Here is a 15,968-nt window from a genome sequence, read left to right as displayed (position 1 = left end):
TAATTGTCTCATGAGTCTCTTGTCTTTGTTTGTCTCTCTCAGTGAGTTTCTGTTTTTCAGAATCTTCCTCTGTCTCCAGCCCTGTTTCTTTCTCTTTTCTTCTCCCTTTATCTTTCTTGCTCTGTTTTTCTTTCTCTTTTTTCTGACTTCATCCTCCACTCCTCTGTCTTCATTCTCTCTCCCCAAAACTGCCCCTCAGATAATACATACATCACTCTTTTTTTTTTTTTTTTAGTAATTTGTTTGTTTGTTTACTTATTTTTAGAGGGGAAAGGAGAAAGAGAGGGAGAGAAACATCTCTGTGTGGTTGCCTCTCACTCACGTCACCAACTGGGGACCTGACGTGCAACCTAGTCATGTACCCTGACTGGGAATTGAACCAGTGACACTTGGCTTGCAGGCCGACACTCTGTCCACTGAGCCACAGCAGCCAGGGCCATACATCACTCTTGTGATGACTTTCACTCATGCTGTTTGCCTGTGTTTTTATGTTATTTTTCACTTGCTTTCATACCAGGGTTATTCAGGTGGCTAAACATAGGATTATAAAATTTCTCAGCAGGGAAGTCTGAGAATTAGCTTAAGGGTTTTAAATGTGCTTCATCTTTTCTAACTTTCTCTCCATCTCCCCCTTTACTCTGCACCTCCATCCCCAACACACTTCTCTGCTCCATCAGGAAGCCAGGAAAGCATATTTAGTTACATAGTGATTTGAAATTAGACTTTGATATTCATGCACAATGAATAAACAGAATACACTGAGGCTCTGCTTGCTTTGTACCTCTAAGGTTTGGACCTGCAAATAAATAGTGGTGCTCATTTGTAGTTGGTAGTAATAATAGCCACATAAGCTTCCAGGAAAATCATGTTGCTGGCGTAATAAATCTGTAGTTCCAAGAGGTTCCTAAGGTTAATCATTTGTCATCATGGTTATGAAATATGTGAATTTTTATGTAATTTTCACACATAGCTGACCACATGTAGAAATTAGGGATACTTTTTATGTTTGGGGGAATTATTATTATTTTTTTTTATATGCTTTATTGTTTATGCTATTACAGTTGTACCAATTTCTTTTCCCTTTGTTCCCCTCCACCCAGTGACACCCCTCCCTCCAGCTGGCCCCCCCCTTAATCCATGCCCATTGATTGTGCATATAGTTCTTCTCAACATTTTCCTATCTACTCCACTCCCTCTTACTATGCTTCTTAATTCCTGTGCCATCTCCCTCCCTTCCCCCCTTCCCCCTCCCCACTGACCTCCCCCCAATATGTTCCCCATACCTATAATTCTTTTCCCACTCTCATTGCCTACTTAGTCTGCCTTTGTTTGAATTCTCTAGCTTCTGTTGTTGGTTGTTGTGATACAGTTTTCATTTTAATGTTCATAGTTTTGATCCTCTTTCTTCTAAACAAGGCCCTTTAACATTTCATATAACAGTGGTTTGGATCTGATGAACTCCTTCAGTTTTCCTTTGTCCTGGAAGCACTTTCTCTGCCCTTCTGTTCTGAATGACAGCATCTCTGAATAGAGTAATTGTGGTTGTAGATTTTTGCTTTTCATTCCTTTGAATATTTCCTGCCAGTCCCTTCTTGCCTGCAGAGTTTCTCCTGAGAAATCAGCTGATAGTTTTATTGCGACTCCTTTGTATGTAATTCTAGTCGTCTCTCTTGTTGCTTTTAAGATTCTCTCTTTATCCTTGAATATTGACATTTTGATTATAATGTGTCTTGGTGTGATTCTCCCTGGGTCCAGGTTTTTTGGAATTCTCTGTGCTTCCTGGACCTGTAAGTCTATTTCCTTCCCCAAGTTTGGAAAGTTCTGCTTCATTATTTTTTCACATAATTTTTCAATTTCTAGTTCTTCTTCACCTGTGGTAGCCCTATGATTTGGATGTTGGCCCGCTTATAGCTGTCCGATAAGTTTCTGGACCTCTCATTTTCCTCACTTCTCATTTCCTCTTTCTGCACTAGTTGACTTTTTGTTCCTTCCCTATGTTCTGATTAGTTGATTTGATCCCTGGTTTTCTTTCCCTCACCACTAGTTTCGTATGTGTTTTCGTTCATTTCAGCAGGACTAGCCTTCATTCCTTCCCCGTCTTGTTTGAGATCTGCTGTTAGGCCTGTAAGCATTTGTATAACCAAAGCTCTGAACTGAGCCTCAGAAAGATTTCCTATCTGCTGCTTCGTTAGATTAGATATTTGCTGTCTGGTCAGCTGCGTCACTGGGATCTCTATCATGATCTGTGCCATCCTGACTGTTTTGTGTTTACCTTTGCTTCCTGGGCAGGGCTGTCACACCTCCTACACTATAGGGGGCGAAGCCCTGTGCACTCGTCACAACTGGGCGACCTGTCTCACCACGTTGTGGCGTTTTCTGCGGGGGGTGGGGATCAAAGATGGATTCCTGCTGTTCACTCTCTGCTGAGAGACCGGGAGCCTCCTTCTTCATCTCCACCCCCTCTGGGACTCACAGTCCAAGGCAATAGAGGTCTGCCTTCCCCGGCTTTGGAATCGAAAACTGACGAATCTGGTCTGCAGCTGGGCGTGCTCCCCAGGCACTTCTCGCCTCCCCTTAAATATGGGTGTCTGTGCTTACCACTGTCCTGCCTCCGTCGCTGCTGCTGCTGCTGCGGACATCACAGTTTGAACTCTTTTCCCGGCTTCACTCCTCCTACCTGTTCGGATGGGCACCACTTCCTTATAACTTCATACATTGGGCTTCCATTTATTTTCTGGAACTTCTGGTTATTTCTGGTTTTGCGGTTATTGTATTCCTTCTTAATTGTGGAGGGAGACGAGCATGTCAGTCTAGGCCTCCTCCATCTTGGCTGGATGTCTCCTGTGTTTGTCTGCTTCCGTGTCCCTGGGAGAGCTGTCGCTCCTGTTACATCGTAAGGTGCGGAGCCTTAAGTATTCGTCAGTAATGGGCAACCTGTTTCACCACGTTGTGGCGCTGTCTGTGGGGGAGGGGTCCGAGAAGGAACAATGCCGCTTGCCCAGCACTCGCCCCTTTTCCAGGTACTTCCACTTCCGCACCGGACTGGCGCCCCTCTAGCTGCTGCCCTGTCCATCGTTCCCAGAGTGGGTGGGTGGGTGGGTCTGCGCATGTTCTAGGTCCGTGGGGGCCCTTTAAACAAGCAGACTCTGCTGAGAGACTGGTAGTTTCTGCCTCCGTCCTAACCCCCACTGGTTTGCACAGTCAAAAGCAATGAGGCTTGATTTTCCCTGTGGTGGGACAGTGAGCTGCCCAGTTCGGTGAGGAACTGGGAACCCTCCCCAGGTGTCCCTCCTGACTTTTTAAAACATGTAACTGCGCTTTCCGTCCGCTTGCTGCTGTTGCCGCTGCTGCCACCACCACACCGTGTCCTCTGCCCCGGCTCCATCCCTCCTACCTGTCTAGATGAGTATTTCTTCTTTATATCTTTGTTTGGTGGACTTCCATGCACTTTGATTTCCTGGAATTTCTGGTGGTTTCTAGTTTTGAGGTAGTTGTGTTTCTTCTTAGTTGTGGAGGGAGACACAGCATGTCTGTCTAAGCCTCCATCTTGCCAGAAGTCTTGGGGGAATTATTTCTTAAGGTCAGCAGCCATTTTCTTCTCACAATGCAATGGTTCTGTGGAAGAGGAACTTTTCCCCCTTAATTGAATTGTATAGTCTATGAATTCATCTCTAAGGAAAGGTGGTGGCTGCCTTTATGTTAATACAGCTTCCCTATACTAAATAGTAAACTTAGAAAGAAATTTTTCAGTGGATCCCAAGGTATTCATTTAGTAAATCATTTATTTCACGCAGAATGTTTAATTCAACTGCCAAATGGCTTCTTCATTTTGACTATCATTTTGATTTAAACAAACTCTGTTCTCGTCAACATTACAGAAGAAACTAAGTGGAAACCTGTAGTCTCAAAGATCCTTTCTTTTGGCAAGAAGCTGAATTTTTAAGAGTATTTATAATAAACATTTAGAAAAATAAGTTCTCTTAGATGAGTAAAACAACATAGGCACTATTCTTTTAAAAATTAGATTTTAGATTTGGTTAAAATGCTTTCTGACATAAATATCATTTTCAGGGAATAAGTATTCAAATAAATTGTTTTCTCAGAAATTGACCCTGACTACAGAATTTCAGATTACTGAAAACAAGGTCATTTGAAATCTGCATTTCCTTCCCTTCTCCTAATTCATTTTATTTGCTCAGTAGGGTTTTCTCATGGAATTAACTTTTCCCTCTCTACCATAGTTAATAAGCTTGCTTTTCTAATGAGAAATTTTACCTATTTTGGTACTTATCAAAGTGAACTTTTGCTTGAAATGTTTTTAATTTTAAAATCAGGGTATATGACTAGAAGCAGATGAAAAATACCTCATTATTTATAACCACAGAATTTCTCTGTAATTTTAAATGCTTTTGGGAAAGTAGATATTGTGCCTGAAAGCATGCTTTTGTGTTTGAAATCTTTAGTGAACTACTTACTCAGGTCATATGCTTCCAAAGCCCTGCTTTTCTTTCCTCAGAATAAGTTGCATAATGTGTTTCTAGTAACAATGCCACATCATTTCCAAGACAGCTAAATTAAATAGTACAAGTCCTGGTTGCTGGAAACTAGATGACATAGCATAGGCACTTTTTTGGTTACCATACACTGGGTAGATTTGTTTAATTACGAAGAATTAGTTAGTTCTTCAAACATCTTGTTATACCCACTCATTCCCCTTATTGTTGTCACTTCCCCACTACCTCCTCAGCACAAACGATCATGTGGGTTTGTCTGTTTTTTCAGACACTGTTTTTGTTTCAGCATTTAACTCCCTAGTAATATTGTGAATTATAAATAGTATTTGCTATTTCCCATTGGGAAAATACTTGAGCATTAACTCACTGGCTTAATTGACTTTGAGAGACCAGATGGTTCCTTCTCCCTGGAGGAAGATAGATTGGAGGGATGTATTTGTTAGAGGGTGCCATCTGACTTGAACAACTTTTAAGAAGCCTGGTTCTAGTTAGTTTCAGTTCTTTCAGGATGCCGTTTGAATCCAAATAGTTTTTTATTTCTTTATCAAGATATAATTGCCTTGTGGAAGAATTACTTTTTTTATTAATTGGTGCTAGTAATATAGATTTAGTTCTTTGTGAATCTTTATTTCTGATCTCTTTCAGGTTGTTTGAAGGACGTTCCTCAAGAAAACCAGAGAAGCTTAAAACGCTCTTCTGCTACTTTAGAAGAGTCACAGAGAAAAGTAAATTCCTTTCTTTCTTACTGTAATTTTTATCACTGATGGGGACAGTTCAGATCAACAACATTTTGTGTTCAAAGTACACCTTCCTACCTTACATATACATAAATGTGCACCTTGAGTATGTAGGGGGTTTTATATATTCTGAAATTTAGACCAACATAACATACCATAATGTGTGTTCATGAATAAAAACAGTAAATCAGTATTTTCAAAGAAAGTATTTTGAACCGGGAAATACATTTTTGATGTGTTTTATTTAAAGAAGCATTGATTATCACAATTAGTTTATTTGTAGAAGTCATTATTTCCCCCCACATCTTCCCTTTAATAAGTAATCTCACATCACAGTATACCTTCTTGGCATTTTTCCCCCTTGAGTGCATTGTTATTAGACATTGTTCAGATTTTTTTAAAAGAAATCAATTACTAGGATTTTGGAATTTAAGGGAAAAATACAGTAGTCCCCCTTTACATCGCAGTTCAGTTATCGTGGCATCACTGTATCGCGGGATTTTTAAAAAATGTTATATTTAATTATTTATCACGGATTTTTCGCTATATCGCGGGATTTTGTGGTATATATATGTACGTTGTTAAAGTTACGTAGGTTTAAGAGTGTACAATATGTTTAAGAACATAAATAGTGTTTGTAAAAGTGTGGAAAAGGTTAATAAGGGAGTGGGAAAGGTTAATAAGGGGCTGGGAACAGTTTATAAGTGTGGGGGAAGGGTTTATAAAGCCTTAAAATATATATAAATACTAAAATAAATGTAAGGTTCCTACTTCGTGGATTTTCACCTATTACAGGGGTATCTAGAACATAATACCCATGACAAATGAGGGAATACTGTATGCTTCTTTGATAGAGGGTTATTTCTTAGCTTATCAATTTTTAGTTTTGTGCTCTGTACTTAATGAAATATTAAGGAAAATGAAGGCACATTCAGGCTGATGATACATAAAACCAAATTAGAATTTGTAATAATTTATTAGAAAAATAAGTACATTTTTTTTGCTATTCTAAATCTAAATAGAATGAGTTTCATTATTATACTTAAGTAATTCAGAGTTTACTTTTCTGCCCTTGGAGTCAAATCGTGTATGTCTTCTGTAAAGGCTAATTTGCCTTTCTGCGTTTTAGGATTTTAAATAATTTGATGAAAAAAGATAAAGTTTTGGTTTTTCAACTAGAAATTTATAAACCATCATAACTGTTAGGAATTAGTCACACTGAAAAATTAAATTGTAATTAGACACTTTATGTTCTGCCTTTTTCACTATTTGTGGTAATTTAGTTCTCTAGAAATACAGTGAAACATGCTATAGGTTTTCAGGATGTAAAGCTATAGCCTTAAGGAGGAAATATTAAGTATAATAAAAAGGTTTACAATAGAATGATTACTTTTTATAGAAGTCCTAGAGTCTACTAAATAGAAACTATTAAAATGTATTTAAAGTACCATGTTTAATTAAATCGAGAACATTGTAGATGGTAGGAAGTGTCATTATGTTATGTATTACTAAGAAGGAAAAAAACCTTGGGATGGGGAGTCATAAGAAATCTCTCTTACGAAGCTGGCCCACCAAAGGTCTGTATGGATAAATAAGAAATTAACCTGACCATGCAGAAAAGGGACAGTAAACAAACTGCCACTGTCATCCTTGGCACTGGGAATGGAGGGGACCAAAAAAGAAAAAAACCTCCCCTAAGAACTTGAACCACAGGTTGGTGGTGCTCTTAGATAACGGCAGAAGTAGACGTACATCTCAGGAAAAATTTAACTTTTTTACAGACCAAATGCAATGGCTAGATACCTTTGACTATGAAAGATGTATTCTGTTTTCAGAAATTTAATACATGAAAAAAATGTTCTTTTTAGAGTTGATAAAATGTAATTCTATCAGGACCAACTTATGAGTGTTGTCAAGCATCAATATAGAGACAGAAAGATTTTAAACAGCTTTCTGAATTAAGTGATTTTCAATATACTTTTAAATAAAGCAATGGGGGAAAACTGGGACAACTGTAATAGAACAACAGTGAAGATAAAAAAATTTTTTTAAGTATCTTATAGATGGAGTATTTTAAAGTTAATGATTCTATGCAGTATATATATATTGATTTACTCATAAAGATATTTAATTAACCAAAATAACCTATTCTGGCATGAGAGGTGCATTTTTATGGAAGAAAGGTAATAGGCTCGCTCACTCTCAAGGTATTTTTGTTATTATATCTGAAGAATCATGTTTATCTGCCTTTTCTTTTGCTTTGCCAGCAGTATTCATTTATAAATTTCTTTTGATCTCTCCTACTGTATTTGAAGGATATTTATATCTTTCTCTGCTAAGTTACTGAATGATGATACTAACATTAGTTTTCTATTAATAGAATTACTTCTCTGGCGTTTGAATAGTTTTACTTCTTAGTTGTGAATTTTAAATATGTTATCTATTTGTCTTAAAGTTAGACATTTTAAGAACATTTTATAACCCATGATAACAAAATTCTGTTTTTTTAATAACATAAATACTCCATATGATTTTTGAGTTATTATTGCTTGTGACTCAAAACAAAGAAATGTAGAATTATCCCAAGGAATGAAATGTTGCTAAGTTTTCATTGGGACTCTACCACCATCATCACTAATAGTTCCTGACATTTCTCATTGCTTAAGAGCTTTACAAAGAAAAAGAAAAAAGAAAACAAAATGATCTGGTCTTTTTAGTTTATTCTTTGACTCGAATAAAACAAATTACTTTTGGCCAGCTGATTTATTTGTTACTTTTACTACTAGTAAAAAAATAAACCTAACATAAATGGATCTTATCCTCTAAAATTTACTGTTTGATCTTCTTATATCTGTTACTTTTTGAAAACTGTCATCTTTCTTCTCTAACTATTTATAATAGAACACAGTAATCACTCCTTATAAGGCTAAGGCACCTTATAAATTGAGGAATTACATGTTGTCTAAGCCCTGGATTTGGCTGTGTTAGCTCCAAAGGTATGCCAACAATTTTCTCTTTTTAATTCTAGACATTTTATTTAATTATAAAACACATAAATGTGTATACAGTCACCAGTTTTTAGGTGTCAGGTTAAGGTTTTTCTTTGAGAAGGAGTCTACAGATTAAAATTCTGTTCTGTCTTTATTGTGTAAACTACCCTCATTATGCATCTTTTTTCCCCAATTATTTTTTAAAAGTGTTTGCAGTTTAGAAAACGTCACTAAGAAGTACCAGTGCTCAGATCCTCCCACTGTTGTGCTTTTGTTTGTGTAGTTTTTTGTTTTAGTGTGGACTTAACTATTTTATAGAAAGAGTTCCTACTCTAAGGATAATATTATTTTAAATCAATCTTCTGTTGTATTCCAACACTAGGCTTGCCGTTTCCTAATTAGTTTTATAGCCATTGTTAGACCCATTCTTTTCTGAATATATGTATAATCTTTTCAAAATCTAAACTTATTTTGGGTGTTTTTTTTTTTTTTCTTTCAATGCTTTTGTAGAACCTACTGGGTTGGTGACATTTACAAGACAGAGTCTTGAAGATTTTCCAGAATGGGAAAGGTAATAATGATAAAAATAATCCTGGAACCTTAGAATTAGAAGGAATCTTTTTACCATGGGAGGATTTTATCTTACAGCCCCTGGGGAGATGTTTTGCCAACCTCTCAATTGCCTTTTTGCTAGGAAGTTTCTTCTCATAAGCAGTGGGGGGAAATTGCTTAGAATAGCGCTCATTGTTAGAAAGGTTATACCTTTTGAATCAAAGTCTGCCTTAGCTTTATCTTCTGAAAGTCCTATTTAGAATTAAAGAGTTTTGTGTGTGAAGACACTTAATAGTAAATGGAACACCAATATTTAATGTTTCTTCTTACTCTCCATTTTTGGTTACTGCTTGTATTTTATAACTTTTCTTCCTGGAGAACAAGTTTGGGAAAAGTTGTTTTTATTAAATGTAAATAGTAATTACCTAGAATTTTGTCTGATGCATAAGAATTTTGAGGTTTTGCTACCCAATGTGTATTATTGGCAGACTTTGTGAAAGTTGCTAATTTACTGTGTTTTGTTCTTGTTACTTATCTGCAAGAACTGAGAATAGTAATCAACCTAAGGTCATCAGATTTGTAAATTTTTTAGTGTCTTAGAATAGTTAACACATTTCCTAATCTATAGCAAATTCCCAAAACACTTAAAAAAGAATGGATCAACTTTTTCAACACACATGAGGACACAATTCGACATACTAAATGCATATTTTGGGTGTGCATTCATGTTAACCAGTACCTCTCATTTCCACTTTCTAATAATTTTTACTCTAGTTTGTAATTGTTCCTTTTGGAATTAGTGGTGAAAGGGACTCACTCTTAAGGGAGTTAACTTACGAAGGCACATCTGCTTAGGTGGCTTTCCCATAGTATTTTCACTCATCAAACATGCTTATTTGTGAGGGGAAAGAAAAACAAACTTACTTTAGGAGGCTATCTGCATGGCTGAGATGATTATTAATAGAGGGAAGTAGATAAAAGACTGAACAAAAACAAAAACACAGTTGAGCAAGAAAGGGAGAGAACATGTGCAACGTTTTGAAGTCATGGTGTGTTAGAGATGCAAGGGACCCAAGGAAGTCATCTGGTGTAGCTGCCTACTAAAAATATTATTAACTCCAACGCCAGTGACAAATGGAGACTAGACAGCTTCAGTGGTGGCAAATTCACTATTTCACTTCAGTCAGCTGCTTGTTTTATTTTCTGATACTTTCATTCACTAAAAAAGTATCTTTTCACCCTGGTCAGGTAGCTCAGTTGGTTAGAATGTTGTTCACGTACACCAGGGTTTGATCCCTGGTCAGGGCACATCTAAGAATCAATCAATGAAGGCATAAGTAAGTAGAACAACAGATCTATGTTTCTTTCTCTCTCTCTTAAAATTATTGTTTTTAAAGTCTGTCTTTACAATAATTCTCCCCTTCGCTCCTGGTTTTTCCTTCTAGAGCTACAATACATAACTTTAATTAATTTTTGTTAACATTTAACCTTCCTTCATGTATCTTAATGCTTTCTTGACTCACCCCACCACTAAAAATGCACACAGGCACATACAAAACTTATTCACTTCTTCTATTTCACATATAATACAAACTCTAAATACGTTATCTCTGCTTTTTACATACCCCAGACCATTGGTCCCTCTTAAAATATGGTAGAACTAAAAGTAACCATCTGCTATGTTATCTACCCAGACCAGAGTACAGAGAATTGCTTTTCTTAGTTCTTCCATTAGTCTAATAGGAATACTAATGTTTTGTTCACATCACTTTGTTGTAGATTTTATAGGTCATTCAGAGGTCTTGTTTTTTAATTCAGTTCAGTATTTCTACTCTGCATTTGACATTCATCTGGCACTAATGTGAAAGTGCACTCACTTATACATTACCATCTGGGAGTGAAGAGATAAGTCAAAATGTAGAGATCTGCAAAGCTATTGTGTCAGTGAGATAACTTTGCCCCTAAGTAAGATCAAGATACTCCCCTTAACTTCAATAGACAGCATTTAACTTGATAACCTTTCTAACTTTGAAAAAATGTCTTTGGTCTCTGTTTTGTTTTAACTGCTTCATAAGTGAGTTAGAAAGTAATAATTAATATCCATCTCCCAGACTCCACAGAACCGGAAACATGCATTCACTTAGAGGAAGGATGAAGAAGAGATAAGGATTGTTGGTGTTTCTAAGAGTAAGGGGCTACGTGGGTACCAGGAAGTTAGAGGCTTTTCTGATTTCTAAGGTTCTGACATGTTATAGTTAACCGTGTAATTATCAGTAAATACTTTAGCCAGGCTTAATTATTCACCGAGAGCCATAATAGGCCATGTCTTTGATTCCTGGGACAATAGAATGGAGAATTTACAGGGGCCAGAAGGGGAGACCTATCAGGGAGTCAGAGGATGCTTAAAAAAACAAACAAAAAAAACAGTTTCTAGCAGTTTCATAATTTTATTGAGGACTGTACTCTTAAGTTGACAACTTTAGTTACGGAGAATCATTGACAACAGTTGAGATTTCTGTTCTGAAGTCCTGACTGACAACCCGGAGATTTCTGAATCATGCTTTTTAATTTTTTGGTAGTATCCTCACAGGTGGTCTCCCATGGAATAAAATGACTAGGAAAGTGGAACCCCGCCTAACCCCACAAAGGAAGTTAAAAAGAGATTTGCAAAGTAATTTTTCTAAAAGTATATCATATTGGTTAAGAGCTTGGACACTGGGCTTAGGTTACTTGAGTTAAATCTTTATAGCCTCATTTACTAGCCTTAGGTAGTCTACTTAACCTGCTTTCTGTGCTTTGTTTTCCCATCTGTAAAAGGAGGTAGTGATAGGGTTGTTGTGAGGATTAAGTGAGTTAATACAAATTAAACTCTTAGAAAAGAACCTATGCTGAATTACCTTCTGCATTTAAGGCTCTCAATTCTGTTGGACTGAGCTTAGCTTGAAATGTATTTGGACTCCATTGAAACAAGGAAAAAAGCAAAACAGTAAGTAAATAGTGCTTCTGTTACCGAACAGCAGGTGGGGTCCTGCTGCCTGCCACCACCCTCTAGGCAAAATTCCAGAGGCAAAGGTTTGGAGAGAAAGGAAAGGACTTTTTTATTTTTATTTTTTTTATTTTTTGTCTGATTACTTTGTTTTTGTTTTTATTTTTTGGATTCTGTTGATAGTGATGATTTTTGTTGTCACTTTAATGTTCATAGTTTTGATCTTTTTCTTAAATAAGTCCCTTTAACATTTCATATAATAATAGCTTGGTGATGATGAACTCCTTTAACTTTACCTTGTCTGAGAAGCACTTTATCTGCCCTTTTATTCTAAAAGATATCTTTTCTGGATAGAGTAATCTTGGTTAAAGGTCCTTGCCTCCCATCATTGAATATTTCCTGCCAGTCCCTTCTTGCCTGGAAAGTTTCTTTTGAGAAATCAGCGGATAGTCTTATAGGTACCCCTTTGTAGGCAATTCTCTCCCTTTCTCTTACTGCTTTTAAGATTCTTTCTTTATCCTTAACCTTTGGCATTTTAATTATGATGTGTCTTGCTGTCGTCCTTCCTGGGTCTAGTTTGTTTGGGACTCTCTGTGCTTGCTGGACGTGTATGTCCATTTCCTTCCCCAAATTAGGGGAGTTTTTCTTCATTATTTTTTTCACATAATTTTTCAACTTCTTGCTCTTTCTCTTCTTCCTCTGGCACCCCTGTGATTCAGATGTTGGCATGTTTAAAGCTATCACAGAGATTTCTAAGCCTCTCCTCATTTTTAAAAATTCTTGTTTCTTCATTCTGTACTGGTTGACCGTTTATTTCTTCCTTATGTTCCAGTTTGTTGATTTGAGCCCTGGTTTTCTTTCCTTCACCACTAGTTTTGTTTGGATTTTCCTTCATTCCACTTAGTATAACCTTCATGTCTGCCCTGTCATGCTTAATCTTTTCTGTCCAGTCTGTGAGCATCTTTATCACTAGTACTTTGGACCATGTGTCTGTTAAATTGGTATGTTAAATTAATTATCTCCTCATCTGTTAGGTTGGCTATCTCCTTGTCACTTAGTTCTGCCACTGGAACCTTGATCTGTCCCCCCTTTTGGGCTGTACTTCTCTGTTTCCTCATCTTGACATCTTTCTGTGTTTGCCTCTGTGTCTTAGGTAGAGAGCTGTCATATCTGTTACATTGTAAGGGGCGGAGCCTTAGGTATTCATCAGTGCTGGTGACCTGTTTCACTACATTGTGGCGCTGAATGTGGGGGTGGGGCCTGAGAGGGAGCAGTGCTGCTTTCCCCGCACTCGCCCCTTTGAGACTGGTAGTTTCTCCCTCTGCCCCAAACCTCAACTGGTTTTCACAGTCAGAAGCAATGTGGCTCTGTTTTTCCTGGCGCTGGAACTGCAAGCTGCGTGGTCTGGTCTGGGTCTGGGATTGCTTCCCAGGTTTAAAATGTATGACTGCGCTTTTCGCTGTGGCTACAGTCCCAGTTCTGCCGCTGTTGCTGTTGTTGCCGCTGCCACCAAGTATCCAGGCTGCCAAGCTCTGCCCCTGCAGCCACTTTGGAGCACCACACCTCATTCTCTGTTTTGGCTCCGCTCTTCCTACCTTTCTGGCTGAATATTTCTTTATTTCTTTGTTGACCTTCCATGTAGTTTTGATTTTCTGAATTTTATAGATTTTTAAAATTTTTGAAGTGGTCATAAATTCTTTCTTAGTTGTGAGGGAGATGTGGCGTGTCTACCTACACCTCCATCTTGGCCAGAAGTGTCAGAAAGGAATCTTTATTCAAAAACTACACAGTTTAGGAATAACAGCTTTCCACATGCAGTAGTCACTATAGTCTATAGCCTAACAATTAAGGCTAAAAATTTTAATTCTTTAGTTACAGCTTTAATCACTTAAGCCTATCAATTAAAGTTAAAATCTTTTACTCCTGAGTTCCTTTATCATTCTCCCAGTTAATTTTTAATTATCTTAGTTCTAATGCCTAGCTTCTGCCTCAGAGCTCATCCCCTCTAGAACAGTCCACCACCTGGTGACTGGTTTCATGGAAGTAGGGGGGTGTTGGGCAGAGACAGAAAACGGAGCTCAGGTGAACTGGGAGAAAGGAGGCCCCAAGCTCAGGTGAATTTTGCTTTCCTCTCTCACTGGCTGGGTCCGAGGCAGGACAATAGTAAGCTTCGCTTGTGCTGGGTTCCTAACAGGCCATGGACTGGGGGCTGGGGGCCCCTGCTCTAGAACATCCAAAGAAGAATAACCGTGCCACCCTTTGTCGGGCCAGTCTGATCTTAGGCTGCACCCGGAGTTCCTTCCCATCCAAAATTCCATCCTTTGTAAGTGCAGGCAGCTGTAGCATGATCATCCAGGCATCCTCAAGGAAGAAGAGCCCGAGAGCCAATCTCTGCCCTCTTTTTATTTTAAATCTTCTGGCCCTTAATTCCACTTGCTCTGGAGGTATTCATCTTCTCAGCCAATGTCATATAGACTGTTTACCACTGCCTTGGGTGTCCTCTTCCTATGGCTCCTCCCTACTCCTACCCAGTGATCTGATCAGATCTCTGTATCACGTCCTCAGCTAAATTGTTTCTAAAGATATGTAATTGTTTTAAAAAATAAATAATTCCCCTCTCCCCAAAATTAATGCTACCCTTTTATAATTTAGGGGTTTGGGTCTCATCTTTTACATTCTATTAAACTTTTTTCTCCAATAATTAGGGGGGGGAAATCTAAGGAAGAAATGTCATAGACAATTGCTACTAATAAAATGGAATTCATTTTTTAATATAATGTAAACTAGATAAACACTGTAAGGTATCTGAGGGTATTTGTCTGGGTCTGAAAATTAAACTAACCAAGACAGATTAACAGGAAAAGAGCATATAAATTTATTTTATGTAAGTTTTACATGACATGGGAGCCTTCATAAGGAAATAAAGACCCAAAGAAATAGACGCCTGTACTTCTGTGCTAGGTTTGATGAAGAGCAGACAGCCATGAATGGGTTAAGGAAAGTGAGGTAATTGTAGTAAAGGGTAGAGGGATGGCGTGGCCTCTTTGTTAGGATTCTTCTTGGGATCCCTTTGTCTTCGAAGATAAGAATACTCCTTTCATCTGAGCATAAAGAGGGTACCTCTCACTTGAGGGTTTTATGGCCTGTTTTAGGGAAGAAGGTGGGTTTGAGTGACCTTCTTGCTTCTGCCACCTTCTCAGACCTCTTCAGTATAAAATATTGAATATGCCAACAGGTAACATGTTCTGAGCTTCATAAACACCTGAGTGATCATGGTTTATAAAAATGAAAGTAATTTTACTAACAGATGCAAGAGTCATCTGTCAGTTTTATTAATATAAAAATACGACAGGTCAGAATTTCTGTGGCGTTTATTTTCATCAAGACACCCCCCGACACACACACACAGTTATCGAGCTAGTGAAAATAGAGCATATCTGAGAATCATATATGATTTATTATCAAATTTTTGTGTATTTTTCCTTAGGTTGTCAACTGTAGGATGATAATACAGTTTTATAGATCTTAATTTTAAAAAATATTTTGACAAGTTTTTTAACTCTTAAAGAGGGGAGGAAATTTGATATTTTGTAGGAGAAAACAGTGTATTATCTCATTTTAAGTTAAAAATGTATATTTAGCCCTGATCTATATGGCTCAGTTGGTTGGGTATCATCCCAGAAAGCAAAAGGTCAGCAGCTGGATTCCTGGTGCCTGGGTTATGAGTTCAGTCCCCAGTAGGGGCATTGTGTGAGAGGCAACTGTTTGATGTTTCTGTCTGACATCGATGTTTCTCTCCCTCTCTCCCTCCCTTCCCCTCTCTCTCTAAAAGTAAATAAAATGAGGAAACAAGCAAATAAAAATTTAAAAGTATATTTGTATATTTGAATTAGGAAATGTTTGGGAGATTCTATACCAAGAATTTTAACAGTAGGCATCTGTTTTCTAGCTTTTGAGATTTTGAGTGGTTTCAGTTCTATTTTATACTTTTAGATTTTTTTTTTTTGTAGTGAAATATATCTGTCAATAAAAAGTAGATAAGGGAATTTTTTTTTTTAATTGTAGGTGTGAAAACTTTCTGACTCGACTGCATATAACTTGTGAAGGTACCATAGAAGGAAATGGTCAAGGCATGCTACAGGTAGGTGAATCACAATAGAGTGTGTGTGTTTGGGACTTTTGTCAAGCT

The 15,968-nt window shown here is 37.5% G+C and overlaps 1 protein-coding gene across 3 annotated transcripts in view; it reads left to right on the top strand.

Annotated features, from left to right (window-relative positions):
- The window catches only part of PARG (poly(ADP-ribose) glycohydrolase), a 191,147-nt gene that overhangs the window by 122,927 nt on the left and 52,252 nt on the right, over positions 1 to 15,968 (top strand). For all 3 annotated transcript variants that reach the window (XM_090278367.1, XM_090278368.1, XM_090278366.1), the window contains 3 exons: positions 5,160 to 5,239; positions 8,752 to 8,812; positions 15,845 to 15,920. In XM_090278367.1, the coding sequence (XP_090134493.1) occupies positions 5,160 to 5,239; positions 8,752 to 8,812; positions 15,845 to 15,920 (217 nt within the window). The remainder of the gene's footprint in view (positions 1 to 5,159; positions 5,240 to 8,751; positions 8,813 to 15,844; positions 15,921 to 15,968) is intronic.

Source organism: Furipterus horrens, unplaced genomic scaffold (genome assembly GCF_987537825.1).
Source record: "Furipterus horrens unplaced genomic scaffold, mFurHor1.1.pri manual_scaffold_5, whole genome shotgun sequence".
Classification (NCBI taxonomy): Eukaryota; Metazoa; Chordata; class Mammalia; order Chiroptera; family Furipteridae; genus Furipterus; species Furipterus horrens.
This window is presented reverse-complemented; position numbering and strand designations above follow the sequence as displayed.